This window comes from Mixophyes fleayi, chromosome 2 (genome assembly GCF_038048845.1).
Source record: "Mixophyes fleayi isolate aMixFle1 chromosome 2, aMixFle1.hap1, whole genome shotgun sequence".
NCBI classification, from domain to species: Eukaryota; Metazoa; Chordata; class Amphibia; order Anura; family Limnodynastidae; genus Mixophyes; species Mixophyes fleayi.
Window position 1 is genome coordinate 309577457 of NC_134403.1, and position 16148 is coordinate 309593604.

At 40.1% G+C, this 16148-nt stretch overlaps 1 protein-coding gene across 5 annotated transcripts in view; it reads right to left on the reverse strand.

Annotated features, from left to right (window-relative positions):
• ADGRG2 (adhesion G protein-coupled receptor G2) overlaps window positions 1-16148 on the reverse strand; it is a 154791-nt gene that overhangs the window by 48647 nt on the left and 89996 nt on the right. For 3 of the 5 annotated variants that reach the window (XM_075196536.1, XM_075196534.1, XM_075196531.1), the window contains 6 exons: window positions 12169-12225; window positions 11805-11861; window positions 6203-6235; window positions 4304-4342; window positions 3352-3390; window positions 1544-1582 (listed from right to left, as the gene is read on the reverse strand). In XM_075196536.1, the coding sequence (XP_075052637.1) occupies window positions 1544-1582; window positions 3352-3390; window positions 4304-4342; window positions 6203-6235; window positions 11805-11861; window positions 12169-12225 (264 nt within the window). The remainder of the gene's footprint in view (window positions 1-1543; window positions 1583-3351; window positions 3391-4303; window positions 4343-6202; window positions 6236-11804; window positions 11862-12168; window positions 12226-16148) is intronic. The other 2 variants (XM_075196532.1, XM_075196535.1) reach the window with 2 other exon arrangements.

The following is a 16148-nucleotide window of genomic DNA, read 5'->3' on the forward strand; positions in this document are numbered from 1 at the left end:
TGCGCAATATATGCATTTCTATACTGCGCATGTGCACGAACAATGTGCAAGCTTGTATAAATAGACTATAATGAGGATTATGTCTAATGTAGACTCAGCCGCAAGCATAGGACAATTACAGTAAGGGCAAGTTCACGTGATTTGCGGGACATGATTAGTTAGTATAATGTGGGATTTAGCCGCAATGAACTACATTGATACATCTTTTTTTATTCTACATTAACCCACCAGTCATTATCATCATGAAATTGATGATGATGCATGGCATCTCTGCCACATCATGACACGATTAATGTAACATATAATACGCTTAAAGCCCGAGGCTTAGAATGCTGAGCTGTTAGAGAATTTATGGGAGGGGCCTTTTTTTATAAAGTGGTACTTTATTGTAATACAAGCGAGAGAGGTCAGGTGAGGAAAGGTGTCATTGGCATAGAGTTGACTAAGAGAGTAGGTGCAGAGGGAGAAAAGCTATTGGCCAAGAACAAAGCCTTGGGGGACCCCAACAGATAGAAGAAGAGGAGGAGAGCAAGTGCCTGAGGAAGAGAAGCTTAAAGAATGATTATAGAGGTAGGATGTAAGCCAGGAAAGGAGAGTGATGTCATGGTGAAGGGAGTGAAGGGAATCAAGGAGGAGAGGGTGATCAAGTGTGTCAAACGTAGCAAACAGCAAGAGTAGAGAGAAATAGGCCTTCCTTTTTAGAAAGTAATAGATCTGTCAGTCCCAATGCACTGGAGAAGGCAGAAGCCCATGTGTAAAGGGTAAAGGACAAAGTGAACAGTGAGAAAGTGTGTTAAACAGCTGTAGATTAGCCGTTTGAGAAGTTTAGAAAGGAACAGGAGTAGGGATATGGCGTGGTAGCTGGAGAGAGGGAAGTGGGGTTGGGTGATGGTTTCTTGACAATGGGAGTGATGAGAACATGCTTCAAGGTGGAAGGGAAGATGGCATTAGAGAGGGACAGATTGAAGTAGTGGACTGGTGATACATAAATATTACAATATTTGGATATATAGGCAAATGGATCCCAACATACTTGAGAGATGAAACCTGAATAATTAACAGTTGGTGTGTAAATGTAGTGTCATGATAGCAAATATAAAAAAGTGTGAAAGGCCAATTTGTTTTAGGCTAAGTCTCATAAATAACCAATTTATAGTTGAAAGCTTTTTTTCCATCATCTAGGACAAGTAATAATACTGGAACCTTGGCAATATAGGTGTGTGATATGTAAAAAATGTGTCTAATATTATCTGGGGGTTGGCTTCTGGATGTATTTTTACCAGCATAACAATTAGCTAAAAATACATTTATTGGAATTATTTTTAAATTAATTATAAACATCTATAATATTTGTACAGTCTGTTATCAAATATGTTATTATTATCCTGTATTCCATCCATTAATAGGAACAAATTAATAGGAACAAAGAAATGTTTTGGTCCAGGTATCATATTAAGAAGAAAACGTAAAAAAAACTATGAATAAATCAATGTATTATAAGCTCTGTAAGATATTAAACCAAAGGCAGAGTTCAAAAAGTTACCTGAAGCGTTACAGGATGAATTACAGGCATCCGTTAGCCCTGTAAATGCAAATTGCACATATTGATTAGACTTATTACTGAAATTCAAAATCCCACAGACAGCTTAAATATTAACAGCTGTCCTATAGAAAATATAGTCAGCAGCTTTGTTGCTGCAATCCTCATTAATCATGTCCATGCAGCCGGTTGGACAAGCTATGGTTGTGGTTTGTTGAAAACTGTTCAGGTCATTGGAGCTCATGTAGAGTTGCACATACGTTATTTTTGCGCAATATATGCATTTCTATACTGCGCATGTGCACGAACAATGTGCAAGCTTGTATAAATAGACTATAATGAGGATTATGTCTAATGTAGACTCAGCCGCAAGCATAGGACAATTACAGTAAGGGCAAGTTCACGTGATTTGCGGGACATGATTAGTTAGTATAATGTGGGATTTAGCCGCAATGAACTACATTGATACATCTTTTTTTATTCTACATTAACCCACCAGTCATTATCATCATGAAATTGATGATGATGAATGGCATCTCTGCCACATCATGACACGATTAATGTAACATATAATACGCTTAAAGCCCGAGGCTTAGAATGCTGAGCTGTTAGAGAATTTATGGGAGGGGCCTTTTTTTATAAAGTGGTACTTTATTGTAATACAAGCGAGAGAGGTCAGGTGAGGAAAGGTGTCATTGGCATAGAGTTGACTAAGAGAGTAGGTGCAGAGGGAGAAAAGCTATTGGCCAAGAACAAAGCCTTGGGGGACCCCAACAGATAGAAGAAGAGGAGGAGAGCAAGTGCCTGAGGAAGAGAAGCTTAAAGAATGATTATAGAGGTAGGATGTAAGCCAGGAAAGGAGAGTTATGTCATGGTGAAGGGAGTGAAGGGAATCAAGGAGGAGAGGGTGATCAAGTGTGTCAAACGTAGCAAACAGCAAGAGTAGAGAGAAATAGGCCTTCCTTTTTAGAAAGTAATAGATCTGTCAGTCCCAATGCACTGGAGAAGGCAGAAGCCCATGTGTAAAGGGTAAAGGACAAAGTGAACAGTGAGAAAGTGTGTTAAACAGCTGTAGATTAGCCGTTTGAGAAGTTTAGAAAGGAACAGGAGTAGGGATATGGCGTGGTAGCTGGAGAGAGGGAAGTGGGGTTGGGTGATGGTTTCTTGACAATGGGAGTGATGAGAACATGCTTCAAGGTGGAAGGGAAGATGGCATTAGAGAGGGACAGATTGAAGTAGTGGACTGGTGATACATAAATATTACAATATTTGGATATATAGGCAAATGGATCCCAACATACTTGAGAGATGAAACCTGAATAATTAACAGTTGGTGTGTAAATGTAGTGCCCTGATAACAAATATAAAAAAGTGTGAAAGGCCAATTTGTTTTAGGCTGAGTCTCATAAATAACCAATTTATAGTTGAAAGCTTTTTTTCATCATCTAGGACAAGTAATAATACTGGAACCTTGGCAATATAGGTGTGTGATATGTAAAAAATGTGTCTAATATTATCTGGGGTTTGGCTTCTGGATGTATTTTTACCAGCATAAAAAATAGTTAAAAAATACTTTACTGGAATTATTTTTAAATTAATTATAAACATCTATAATATCTGCACAGTCTGTTCTCAAATATGTTATTATTATCCTGTATTCCATCCATTAATAGGAACAAATTAATATGTACAAAGAAATGTTTTGGTCCAGGTATCATATTAAGAAGAAAATTTAAAAAAAACCTATGAATAAATCAATGTATTATAAGCTCTGTAAGATATGAAACCAAAGGCAGAGTTCAAAAAGTTACCTGAAGCGTTACAGGATGAATTGCAGGCATCCGTTAGCCCTGTAAATGGAAATTGCACATATTGATTAGACGTATTACTAAGGGCAAGTTCACGTGATTTGCGGGACATGATTAGTTAGTATAATGTGGGATTTAGCCGCAATGAACTACATTGATACATTTTTTTTATTCTACATTAACCCACCAGTCATTATCATCATGAAATTGATGATGATGAATGGCATCTCTGCCACATCATGACACGATTAATGTAACGTATAATACGCTTAAAGCCCGAGGCTTAGAATGCTGAGCTGTTAGAGAATTTATGGGAGGGGCCTTTTTTTATAAAGTGGTACTTTATTGTAATACAAGCGAGAGAGGTCAGGTGAGGAAAGGTGTCATTGGCATAGAGTTGACCAAGAGAGTAGGTGCAGAGGGAGAAAATAATTACAATATTTGGATATATAGGCAAATGGATCCCAACATACTTGAGAGATGAAACCTGAATAATTAACAGTTGGTGTGTAAATGTAGTGTCATGATAGCAAATATAAAAAAGTGTGAAAGGCCAATTTGTTTTAGGCTAAGTCTCATAAATAACCAATTTATAGTTGAAAGCTTTTTTTCATCATCTAGGACAAGTAATAATACTGGAACCTTGGCAATATAGGTGTGTGATATGTAAAAAATGTGTCTAATATTATCTGGGGGTTGGCTTTTGGATGTATTTTTACCAGCATAACAATTAGCTAAAAATACATTTATTGGAATTATTTTTAAATTAATTATAAACATCTATAATATCTGCACAGTCTGTTCTCAAATATGTTATTATCCTGTTTTCTATCCATTAGTAGGGAAAAATTAATAGGTATCATATTAAGAAGAAAACTTAAAAAAAACTACGAATAAATCAATGTATTATAAGCTCTGTAAGATATAAAACCAAAGGCAGAGTTCAAAAAGTTACCTGAAGCGTTACAGGATGAATTACAGGCATCCGTTAGCCCTGTAAATGCAAATTGCACACATTGATTAGACTTATTACTGAAATTCAAAATCCCACAGACAGCTTAAATATTAACAGCTGTCCTATAGAAAATATAAACAGCAGCTTTGTTGCTGCAATCCTCATTAATCCTGTCCATGCAGCCGGTTGGACAAGCTATGGTTCTGGTTTGTTGAAAACTGTTCAGGTCATTGGAGCTCATGTAGAGGTGAACATACATTATTTTCGCGTAATATATGCATTTCTATACTGCGCATGTGCACGAACAATGCACAAGCTTGTATAAATAGACTATAATGAGAATTATGTATATATGTAGGGTAGGTCAAGTACAGTCAGGGCATGTTCACATATTTCGCGGCAAACAAATGGTTAGTACAATGTGGGATTTAAATCACAATGAACTACATTGATACATCTTTTTTAATTCTACATTGAAACACCAGTCATCAGACGCGGGCTGGCTGAGTTCAGCCTGGGGGGCGGCCACATCACATGACACGCGATGCAGCCGCGTCCAATGACGCGGCCGCATCTCGTGTCATGTGATGCGGCCACCTGTGTGCTGACGCGGCCACATCCCGTGTCATGGGATGCGGCCGCCGTTAAAAAGCAGCCAAAATTGCCTCCGGGGGGTGGCCGTAACAGCAGTGAGAATTAACGAGCCACCCCGCCCCTGCCAGTCATCAAACTGATGATGATGACTGGCGTCTGCAGCTTCATGACACGATTAATGCTTATAATATGTTTAAAGCCTGATGCTGAGAAGGCTGAGCTGTTAGAGAATTTATGGGAGGGGCCTTTTCTTTTTTTTAACTGTACTTGAATGTAATAAAGTGAGCCTGGCAAGAGGGTTCCTGTCAGGCTGGGCACAGTAAACCTTGCCAGGGCTCCAATTATGCAGATCGTAAAGTAAAACCAGATGTAAAAAATGATGTTTACAATGCGGTTTTAGCCAAAACCATCTATGGTTTATAAGTTTGCAAACCACCACACATGAGATGCGATCTGAGTTTTCATCATCCAAACCATAGGTTGTCAATTCCTGTGGTTTGCATACTAAACCGCCCTTAGTAAATTTAACACTTCTCTGTTTTTATTATACAGTGTATCATGCAGTAGTTATAACAGAAGTAAAATGTATTAGGTTAGTGCAAAGGATCACTTTATTTCTACTGTCACAACCTTAACAGCACGGTGGGCCTCTCTTGTGGTATCTCAAAGGACCACGGCACAGCTGAAACCAGTCTTTGGAGGTGCTGTGCACCTTTATTTCCTCACGTCTAGGTGGATGAAAGCATTTTCCTCTAAGTATCGAGTGCACTTCTTGAATAACCTTCTATGTGTTCCTCAAAGTATAATTTGGTGTATGTCACAGAACCATATGTGCAGGGATTTAGCAACACAGGTGGCAACCACAATGGTGCCCCAGAACCACAACCTCAATTTGCTACCCAGGCTCAGTGCTGCTTGCTTCTTTCTCCCTCTTTTAAACAAGGAACCACCAGTATGGCCAGTTCAAAAGATGTAGGAGGTTTTCTACATCGTGAGCAGGGGTGTACCTATAATAAGGCAATTTGAGTCAGCTGTCTCTGGCAGTAAGATGAAGGACAAGAATTTTAAAAATGTATTTATGCAAATGTCTAAATTTATGGTATTTACCCGTTGGCAGATATTATAATGACTATAAAAATAATATGTGTCTTTTAAAGTGCACAGAACTTACACACACTCACATTAGACAGCATCTATTAAACGGGGTATGACAATGTTTTTGCATGTCAGTGAGGCCCTGATTTAGATTTTGTACCAGGATGAAGGGGTGTTTAGTTATGCCACTGCATGTGTCCAAATACTTACAAGTCTGAATCCAGCTGCTGCAATTCATACTTTCTGCAAAAAAAGTTAATTACAATGAGGAAATATTGAAATCCTATTTATGCTAGTCTCATAAGTTGCCCACATCTTATTCGCCTATGGCATTAAAGTCTTTAATGGATTTTCCAGCCAAGATAATACTTTTTCCTCTCCACTCATTTATGATTCCCCAAAAATGATTATTATTTTCTTATCTGGTAATTCTAACCTATCTGGAGATAGAGTGGCATATAAAACAGTGTACATTGGGCAGTTGCCTGGATGGACGCAATCTTATTGGTCTGAATAACCACATTCCATATTACTGTAATGTACTTATATTTCATATCACACTATATAGTGCTAGGATTTACTGCATGGACACAAGAGTCATGAGATCCGTGCAGGCTTGGAGCAGAAACATAAATTGGGGCAGCACGGTGGCTTAGTGGTTAACACTTCTGCCTATGAGTTCGATTCCTAACCACTGCCTAATCTGTGTGGAGTTTGTATGTTCTCTCCGTGTTTGCGTGGGTTTGCTCCAGGTTCCCTGTCAGAGTGTTAGATCGGGATGGTTGCCGTTTAATCAGAATGCCCTTTCTTTACCTTGCCCATTTCCGAGCCAACCTTTTGGTTTTTCTCCTTGCCATCCCCCTCTCTCTGCCTATGGCCCATATTTTGCTGTTCACACATGTCAAAGCAATTTGTTATATAACACAAGTGCTCCTTCTTCAACAGCTATATCCTCTTTAGTGTTAACGGAGTCAGATGTATCGCAGGCAGCTGCTTTCACCCCATCAGTATCATGGGCCAATAGTAATGTGCAGTTGGCTGCTGGCTGTGCAGGTCATGGGCTGGGTTGTGCATCCACCCTGGTGGCTCCACTGGTTACTTCCTGCATGGTTGCTTCAAATTTACCTAGTACGGATCAGCAACCAGCTCAGCCGGGTCGAACTTGTTAGAGTCCAATCCGTTATTGACTACCTCAACACGGTCAGTTGTCTCTAGGAGTGCTGCGCTTGGTCCTGCGAGCTCTGTTTTTGTTTACTCCTCAGCAGGTTCGACTGGGCATATGGCATCAAGACGCGGGAACAGGTGCGCTTCTAATGCGGAGGCCGTATCCACATTTGCTCAAGGATCATCGTTGCAATTGGTTGGTGATAGTAGAGGGTCTGTTGCAGCCTTTAAGCATAGCAGCAATGTTTCTGGTGGTAACTCGGAGTCAGGCTCTTCTTCCTCTGAGAGTGAGGTTCCCAGAAGATCCAGAAGTAAGGGCAAAAAGTTAGTAAGGCTGCTGGAGAGAAAGTTGGGCGATGCCTGCCGCCGTGCTGGGGATGCAAGTTAAAGCTCCCAAGGCAGAATAGCGAGTGATGATGTGGTGCGCTCTTCCTATACAGCCATCCTTAGGGACATTAGAAGTAAGGTGCTTTGTAAGATCTGCACAGGGAGTTTTGTGGATAAGTTTACCATCCCAAATAAGGCAAAGGACGCTTTAGCTGCAGCAAAGTCACGCTCTGGTATCGGTGAGGAAGCCTATCAAAGTTTTTCAAACTGGTTAGAGGGCATCTTTGTCTTTGCTGGGTGTTATCTAGAAAGCAGGCCGGAGGAACATATGAATGTCTTAAAATACATTTACTTGATTCAAGGAATGTACACTCACTCTAGAGGTAATATGTGGAGGTGTTATGACGAGGCATTCCACAGAAAGCAGGATGCGTTGCTTGCTATGGATCTTGGATGTAAGGAAGTGGAAGTGTGGCTTGAAGTAACGCAACCTAGAACAGGAGTGTATAATGTGGGTGTGACGAGACAGAACAAAATCCAAATAGATATGGGCCGTTCTATCGGGGTAGATGTTTTGCCTATAGCGGAGGTCAATGTGACAGAAGGGCAGCCTGTAGATATAAGCATGCCTGTTCCGCGTCTGGGGGGGGGGGGGGGACATCCTAGGGGAGAGTACAATAAGAAGCCTTTTCACCTATAAATTTGTGTTAATTGCGTAAATGGTTGGGCTGGTATCCCAATAGGACGGCCTCAACATTTGTACCGGATGGCTTTGTTAATTGGTTTAAGTTGTCAGTTAGTGGGAAAGTGCACGTTGGCTCACCTAGAAATTTGAAATCAGGTATTGATATGCCGTTAATTGTGCAGGAGAAAGTGAATAAGGAGGTGTCATTGGGTAGAATGTGCAGCCCTTTTCCTTCCCCTCCTTTACAAGGTCTGATTCTTTCACCAGTGGACGTGGTTACAGGAAAGGAATTCGGCAAATTCAGGCTAATCCAACATTTGTCACATCCGCCTGGTATGTCTGTGAATGACGCAATTGCAAAATCTGAATGCTCGGTTGTGTATCCATCTTTTGAGGAGGCTTTGTTGATAGTGCAGCGGTGTAGGTCAGGCGCGTTGCTGGCAAAACTTGATATTGAATCAGCATTTAGACTTCTGCCATTACATCCATCTTCATTTAGACATATAGGGTTTCGTTTACCAGGCGGTTATTATGTGGACAAATATTTGCCTATGAGATGTTCGGTGTCATGTTCATTTTTTGAGTGTTTTAGTAGTTTTCTTCATTGGTGTATTATTGCCGGTTCTGGGCGTCAGGGTGTGGTCCATTATTTGGATGATTTTCTATTTATTGGTCCAAGTGGTTTTACAGTCTGTCAGGAATTGTTGTTTTCTGCCCGATCATTGTTTAGGGTCATGGGGGGCCTCACAGTAAAATTATCGCATTCAGGTATTGAGATTGACACTCAGGCTGGGTGTTGTAGCTACCAAATGAAAAACTGGGTAAGTTGCAGAGTATTCTGAATTTGTTTCATGGAGTCCATAGGGTGAAGCTAAAGCAAGTTCAATCACTGCTTGGCCTTTTTAATTTTGCCTGTCGTGTTATTCCAATGGGAAAGGCATTTTGTCGTAAGGTGATGTGGCGCCTTTTTCTGACTAATTTAAATGGGGTTTGTTTGTGGACTTCTCCTCCAAATAATGTTGAGCTTCAACTTTTTAATGATGGTGCAGGCTCTTCTGGGTTTGGGGCTTATTTGGATGGTGAGTGGTGCGCTGCCGCTTGGCCCCTTTCTCGGGAGCAGGAGAATCTCACAAAGAATCTTTTGTTGTTAGAATTGTTTCCAATTATTGTTGGGGTGCAATTGTGGGGTCATCGCCTTAGGGATAGGAACATAAATTTCTGGTGTGATAATTTGTGGGCTGTACATGCTATCAATAATCAAAGAGCCACCTCCCCTCCTATTTTGTGGTTACCGAGACATTTGATTTATAAATGTTGAACATTTAACATTGTTTTAAAGGCAAGACATGTGCCTGGGTCTTCTAATGGGATTGCAAATTGTGGATGCCTTGTCAAGATTTGATTGGCGGAAGTTTCATTATCTAGCCCCTGATGCTAACGATGTTGGTGGTCCATGCCCTGATTTTGTCTGGCAGATTATAAGTCTGGTATAGAAGACCTTACAAAAAATGCGGTAGCCCTGGGTACTTTGAAGAAATATAAGAAGGCCTGGTCAGCTTGGGTAGGGTTTTGTTCGTCAAAGAAGGCCGCAGGTAAGACTGATGAACAGCGCATTTGGTCCTTTGTATGGCATTGTTTTACTGTTGGAAAATGTAAAGCATACATGGTGATGGCCCTGTCAGGCATCTCCTTTTTCTTGCAGCTTAAAGGTTTTAGTGATGTCACTAAGATTGTTCTAGTTCGCAAGGTGTTGGGCTAGATTTTCTACAATGGTAGAAGATAGAAGGAAGCCTATTGATAGGGGGAATGTTAGTTCATTTGTTGGATGTCGTGTCAGAATTCGCTACTGATATGTTTGAAGCATCCTTATTTCATGTAGCTGTCTCAATGCCCTTTTTCGGAGCTTTTGGAATAAGTGAGTTAATCGCTTCTTCTAAATTGGCTATTGGTTTGGAGTTACTTCATAAAAATGTTATCGTCAAGAGTGATAGCATAGTTTTAAGATTCATAGATCTAAGACTGACCCGCTAGGTAAAGGACGGTGGATCAATTTCCAATGCAGTCAGGATCTTGTATCGGAATATGGGTTCGGCCTCTGGTAGTAACTGGCTCAGGCACCATGATGGCTATTCTCTAACGAAGTTTCACTTTGCTGCTGTTTTTAAGAATTGTATATCTAAACTTGATCTGAGTAGTGCAGATTATGGGACACATTCTTTTAGAATAGGTGCAGCTACAGTAGAGGCTGAGAAGCTAGTTTCCGAGAAAAATATTATGGCTTTGGGTAGATGGAAGTCGAAGTGTTTCAAAAGGTATATTAGGCCGTCTATAGCTCTCTAAACTTACTTTTAATGCTAATTGTGAGGCTGACCCATGGCATGCGTCGCTTGTCTTGTTAAAAGGAGGCACAGAGGGATTTTCCATTATTTTTTAAAGGGGGCCTCATTGGCTGGTGGCACCCCGATGTTTTCGGTTTTACCTTTGTATGGGTCATCCTGCATTGCGTACGTCTGGCGCTGTGTTAGCTATCTGTTTATATGTTTTTAGTATTTGTTGTTGTTTTATGCCTACTCTCACTCCATGTTACAGGTCCTCAGCGGGATGTCAAGATGGTTTGATTGGTTGGCCATTCATTTGTATTTTGGGCCAGTAAAAGTGGCCCCGCTCGTTACTCGAGCATTTTTCCCTGTGCTAATTTAGTTAGATGGTTAGGCTTTAGAGGGCTATGCTGAGCGTCATGTTTACAGATTATTTTTTATAGCGAGGCTAAGTTTGGCCGCCCAGACATTCTGATACTTCATTTGGGGGGGGGGGGGCTATTTGGATAAGTTGAAAGGTTTGGACCTCATTGCCCATATTAAAGCAGATGTGGAGGTCATTAAATCACATTGGCCAGCAGTACACTTAATTTGGTCAGATATCATCCATATAATTATTTGGAGAGGAGCTGATAAACCAGCCCGTATTGAAAAGGCTTGCTCAAAAGTTAATAGAGCAGTGAGGAAAATATTCATGGATTTTGGTGGCAAAGTAATCAGTTATCCTGAAATCAAGGCCCGTTTCACGCAGTTCTCTAGGGCAGATGGTGTGCACTTGTCGGATGTGTTGAGTATCATATTTTGTTGAGCAGATTTTTCATTCGGCTGTGAGAGGTCAGTTGGTGGTGGGCTTAAGTTCCTGGGGAGTGGGAACCTAGCTGTGCCGGAAAGCAGTCCAATCAGCGGCCATTAGGACACATTTGAATGGTGTGTTAGGCACTCTCCCCTAAAAGTGAGAAACCTCCATTGGGGTTATGGGGCTCCGCTTGGGCGGGCGGGCCTCAGCTAATGAGCCAAATGGAGTATATTTGGCCTCTAATGCTTGTGGGTGTGGTCTAAGGCTGATTGGTCTGTTATATTTGCCATCATTTAGATACATTTAATCTTTCAATAAATTTTTGACCTTTCATTTCGCCAAACAAGTGTCTTATGTTGTTATTTATAGTGGTAAAATAACTTTTGTTAGATGTAAGATTTTTAGGAAAGAAACACATCAACTTCTAAGTGGATTATGGAATCTCCAAGTTATTTGAGCAGACAGCCCTAGGTTATTTATGTAGCAGTAAATTGAGGTTCTAAGATATCACAATTTACATACCTATGGTCACACTTGTTGTTGTTGCACTTGGAGTGATAGATGTCCAATTACTGGATACTGTGTAGATACAAATGATAGAAATGTATTCAATGTTCCAAGCATAAAGCAAAACATATAATGAATTTAAACTGCACACATAATTATCAATGAACTCCGTGAAATAACACCAATATATAGAGTATATGCCATGAAAAAAGTTGTGGAAATACAGATTTATGTGGCAATCTATAGAACATACACCTACACCCAATAGAAGAAATCCCATCATTATATATAAGTGTTTTGCAACAGAAGCTAATGGAATCACTGAGTTATTTCAGCACATGACCCTTGGTTATTTATGTAGCAGTAGCAATTTACATACCTATGGTCACATTTGTTGCTGTTGCACTTGGAGTAATAGATGTTTCATTACTGAATACTGTGTAGATACAAATAGTAGAAGAGTATCATCATTACCATTTATTTATACAGCTTCTCCAATTCCACACCGCTGTACAGAGAATATTTGTCATTCACATCAGTCCCTGCTCCAGAGATAATGCTCTCAAACTCATGACCCCAGCGCTGTGTATGCAATGTTCCACCCATACAAAACAACATTTAATGAAATTAAGCTGCACATATAAATAGCAAGAATCTCTGTGAAATTAAACCAATATATAGAGAGATTTATGTTATGAAAATAGTGGTAAAAATACAGATTTATTTGGTAATCTCCATGTATATAGAACATTCACCTACACCAAGAAGAAATCCCATCATTATATATAGGCAGTGCTTTTTTTGTCATAGAACTCACCGGAACTGAGTTCCGGCACCATTTTTCACTGGATTTTCCAAGTTTTAAAAGTAACTTTTGAACATTTGATGTTTGGTCGTAGACTTGATTCGCCCTGTCGAGTGTAGCAGGTCGGAGGCAAAATCATTAAAACGGTGCATGCAGGCTGCTTGTGTGTGGAGTCCGATGCATGCGTACTTCGTCCGCGCTGGTTGTGTTGGCACTGCTTGGCTTGTGGCGCTACTCGCTTCTTACTGGGGGCGGCGACCGTTGTGTTTCGTTACAAAACTGACGTGTGTGGGTGTATGTACAGTGATTGACAGCATGATGTGAGTTCTGGCACCCTTTTTCTTACAAAAAAAGCACTGTATATAGGTGTCTCAGAAGCTAATGAAATCTCTAAGTTATTGAGCAGACAGCCCCAGCTTCTTTATGTCACAGTAAATTAATGTTCTAATATAATACAAAGGCAAAAATGAGGAAAAGATAACATTGAAGTATAGCTAATATAATTGTATAGCCTACCTAATATATATGCCACTAGCATTCACATTTCTTAAAATATGCTTTTGTCTGATTTGTCAAATAGTTTAACCTGTATCCTGGAAGTGTTGTGAATATAGTATTTCAAAGCTGTAACATCTAAGAGGAGGGAGTAAAATACAGGTCTTTTGTCAAATTGAAAGACAAAGCATTGTCTATTCCTGTGAAAAAGAAGTGTTATTTGGACCTTTTGCAAGCGTGAATGATACATGTTGCTTTACAATTTTGGCTCCTATTGAGGAGGAGCATTGAAGGATCACTGAGTCCCGGAACATCAGTTCCCTGCTCAAAAATAGTTATATTAGTGTTCCAGAATTGTTGAATAACAGAACTCTCCCACCAAATATCAAGAAATGTGCCAACACCGCCCCATTAGTCAAAAGGGGTAAATGCGGTGGATTTTTTCTGACACAAACCATGTTGTATATATTTTATCAGAATTCTCATGAATTCCAAGTTTGGCGGAGGCTTTAGCAGTACGTTTTTTAATGATAGAAATTTCCTCATTGTCCAGTGACACCCCAAAGTCCCTTTCCCATTCTACCTCATGAGATTCCCATAAAGGTGGTACAGGTGCAAAGATTGAATGATAAATAATACAAATTTTACCCTTTCTAGCAAGATAATAAAGAGAAAAGGGGGGTTTTACAGAGGGTCTTTGAATGAGACTGAGATTGAAAAAAGCCACAAGTATTGAAATATAAGGGAAAGAGTGATATATCAGCATAGGCAGATGGCACAAATTCTCTCAAAATATGGATACATCTATCAATGTTTCTGTCTTGCAGGGTGCAATTATTCTGTTGGTATTCCCTGGTGGGAATAATGGGTGTTTCCAAATTGGATTTAATGGTGAGGGATATGGTGCTAAAAAAAGTGCTAAAAAAAGTTGTTTGCCTTAACTCAGGATGAAAGAGAGAATTGAATAGTTGGGTTATCATAGTCCAAGACTGGTCTTTTCCCGTGCAGCCCCATATTTTGTGGGTTATACAAATGATCAAGTTTATTGTAGAATCCTTTAAAATGCAGTACTTTCATAGCTGACAGTGCTAATTGTTCATCTCTATTACAACCTATAGACCACAGGAATCTGGAGTGTGAGAGACTGTGGCCAACATATTACTCATATTACTTACTGTACATTGACGGGATCGTGATATAAACAAACATAGAATGACAGATAATAGAAGGCAAAGATGACCTTCTGAAGATAATCTGAGTTGTGGTTGAACTGTGTTCCCTGGCAGGATTTCTCAGTGGAGATCAACAATTCTGTGACAGGGCACCACAAGTACTAATTAGCATAAGTAATAAAGCTGGCAGTATGGCACAGTGCCAAAAGTATTTACAAAATAGCAGTGCTAACTTTCAACAACAAAGTAAGTGCAATTGTTTAACAAGACCTATCTGCTATTATTATTATTAATATTATTATAGTAGATTTGTAAGGCACCAGAGTGCTCCACAACACCATAAAGTAGGGAAAATGGGACATACAATGTAGATGAAAAAGTAGACATGAAAACAAAGGGTAGAGCCCTGCTCATAGAAAGATTACATTCTAATTGGAAGAGGGCAGAGCTGAAACAAGAGTGAGTGTGGCTTAGAGTGGAGATTGGGATAGTTGTGAGGTGCACTAGTGTGAACTTTATCGGCGGGAGTAGGGTAAGCTGTAATAAAGAAATGGGTTTTTCAGAGACAGTGTAAAGATTTGAAGGCTGTGGGAAAGTGTGTTTGGCCATGGTAGGAAATTCTATAAGTGAAAAAGTTGGTTTGCAGGGAGAGGTGGTTGCCAGAGACGAGACGAGACACAGGTCAGAGGTAGATCAAAGAGGGTGAGAGGGAAAGTATTTTGAAATGAGATTTGATGTATGAAGGTGTTGAGTGCTTTGTAGGTAAGAGTGAGTAAATTGAAATAGATTCTATAGGACTCTGTGTAGGGATTTTCCAAAGTGAGAAGGCGCATATAAACGGTGAGAGAGAAAGATCAGTTTTGCTGCATCACTTAAGATGGATTGAGGAGGGGATAGATTGGTGAGTGGAATTCCAGAAAGCAAGAGGTTGCAGTCATTAAGGCCAGAGATGATGAGTGAAAGGATAAGAGTTTTGGTATTATCTTGGGTAAGAAAAGGACATATTCTGACAATAATTCTGAGGTATAGGCAACAGGACTGGGAGAGAGATTGGATGTGAGGAATAAAGCAGAGAGTGGAATCAAGTGCGACACTATGGCAGCAGGCTTGGGAGACTGAGGAAACTGTGATGTAATTGATGGTGAGGGAGATTTTAGGGGAGATGGTGACTCTAAGAGGAGGAGCAAAGATGGTAAGTTCTGTTTTAGACATGTTGAGCTTTGGGTAGCATTGCGACATCCATGTGGAGATAACAGAGAGACAGTTGGGTACACAAAGTGGACAGGTCAGGGAAGGAGAGGTAGATTTGGGGGTCATCAGTGTAGAGGTGACACTGGAGGCTGAATGAGCAAATTAATTTCCCAAGTAAAGAGATGTACAGAGAGTAAAGTAGAGGGCCAAGAACAGATCCTTGTGGGACCCCAACAGATAGTGGTAATGAAGACGAATTAGTGCAAGAGGTCGAGACACTAAAGGAGAGATTTGATAGGCAGGAAGTGAACCAGGAAAAAATTGTGTCACCAAGATCAATGGAGTATAAAGCATGTAGGAGAAGAGGGTGATTAACAGTGTCAAAAGCAGCAGAGGTCCAGAAGGATAATTATGGAGAAATGATCCTTAGGCTTTCTTCTAGGTACATTATTTATCACTTTTGTGAGTGCAATTTCAGTGGAATGTTGGAGTGAGAGGAAAGAAGTGAGATAGGTGGTTGAACAAAAAATGCTCACGTAGTTTTGAGAAATAGGGTGGTAGTTCGAGAGAGAGGCTGGGTAAAAAAATGGTTTCTTTAGAATTGGTGTGATGAGCGCATGTTTAATAGAGGATGTAAATGTGCCAGTGTAGAGAGAATGGTTGAATAAGTGCGCTAGATGTGGGCATGCAGTACGG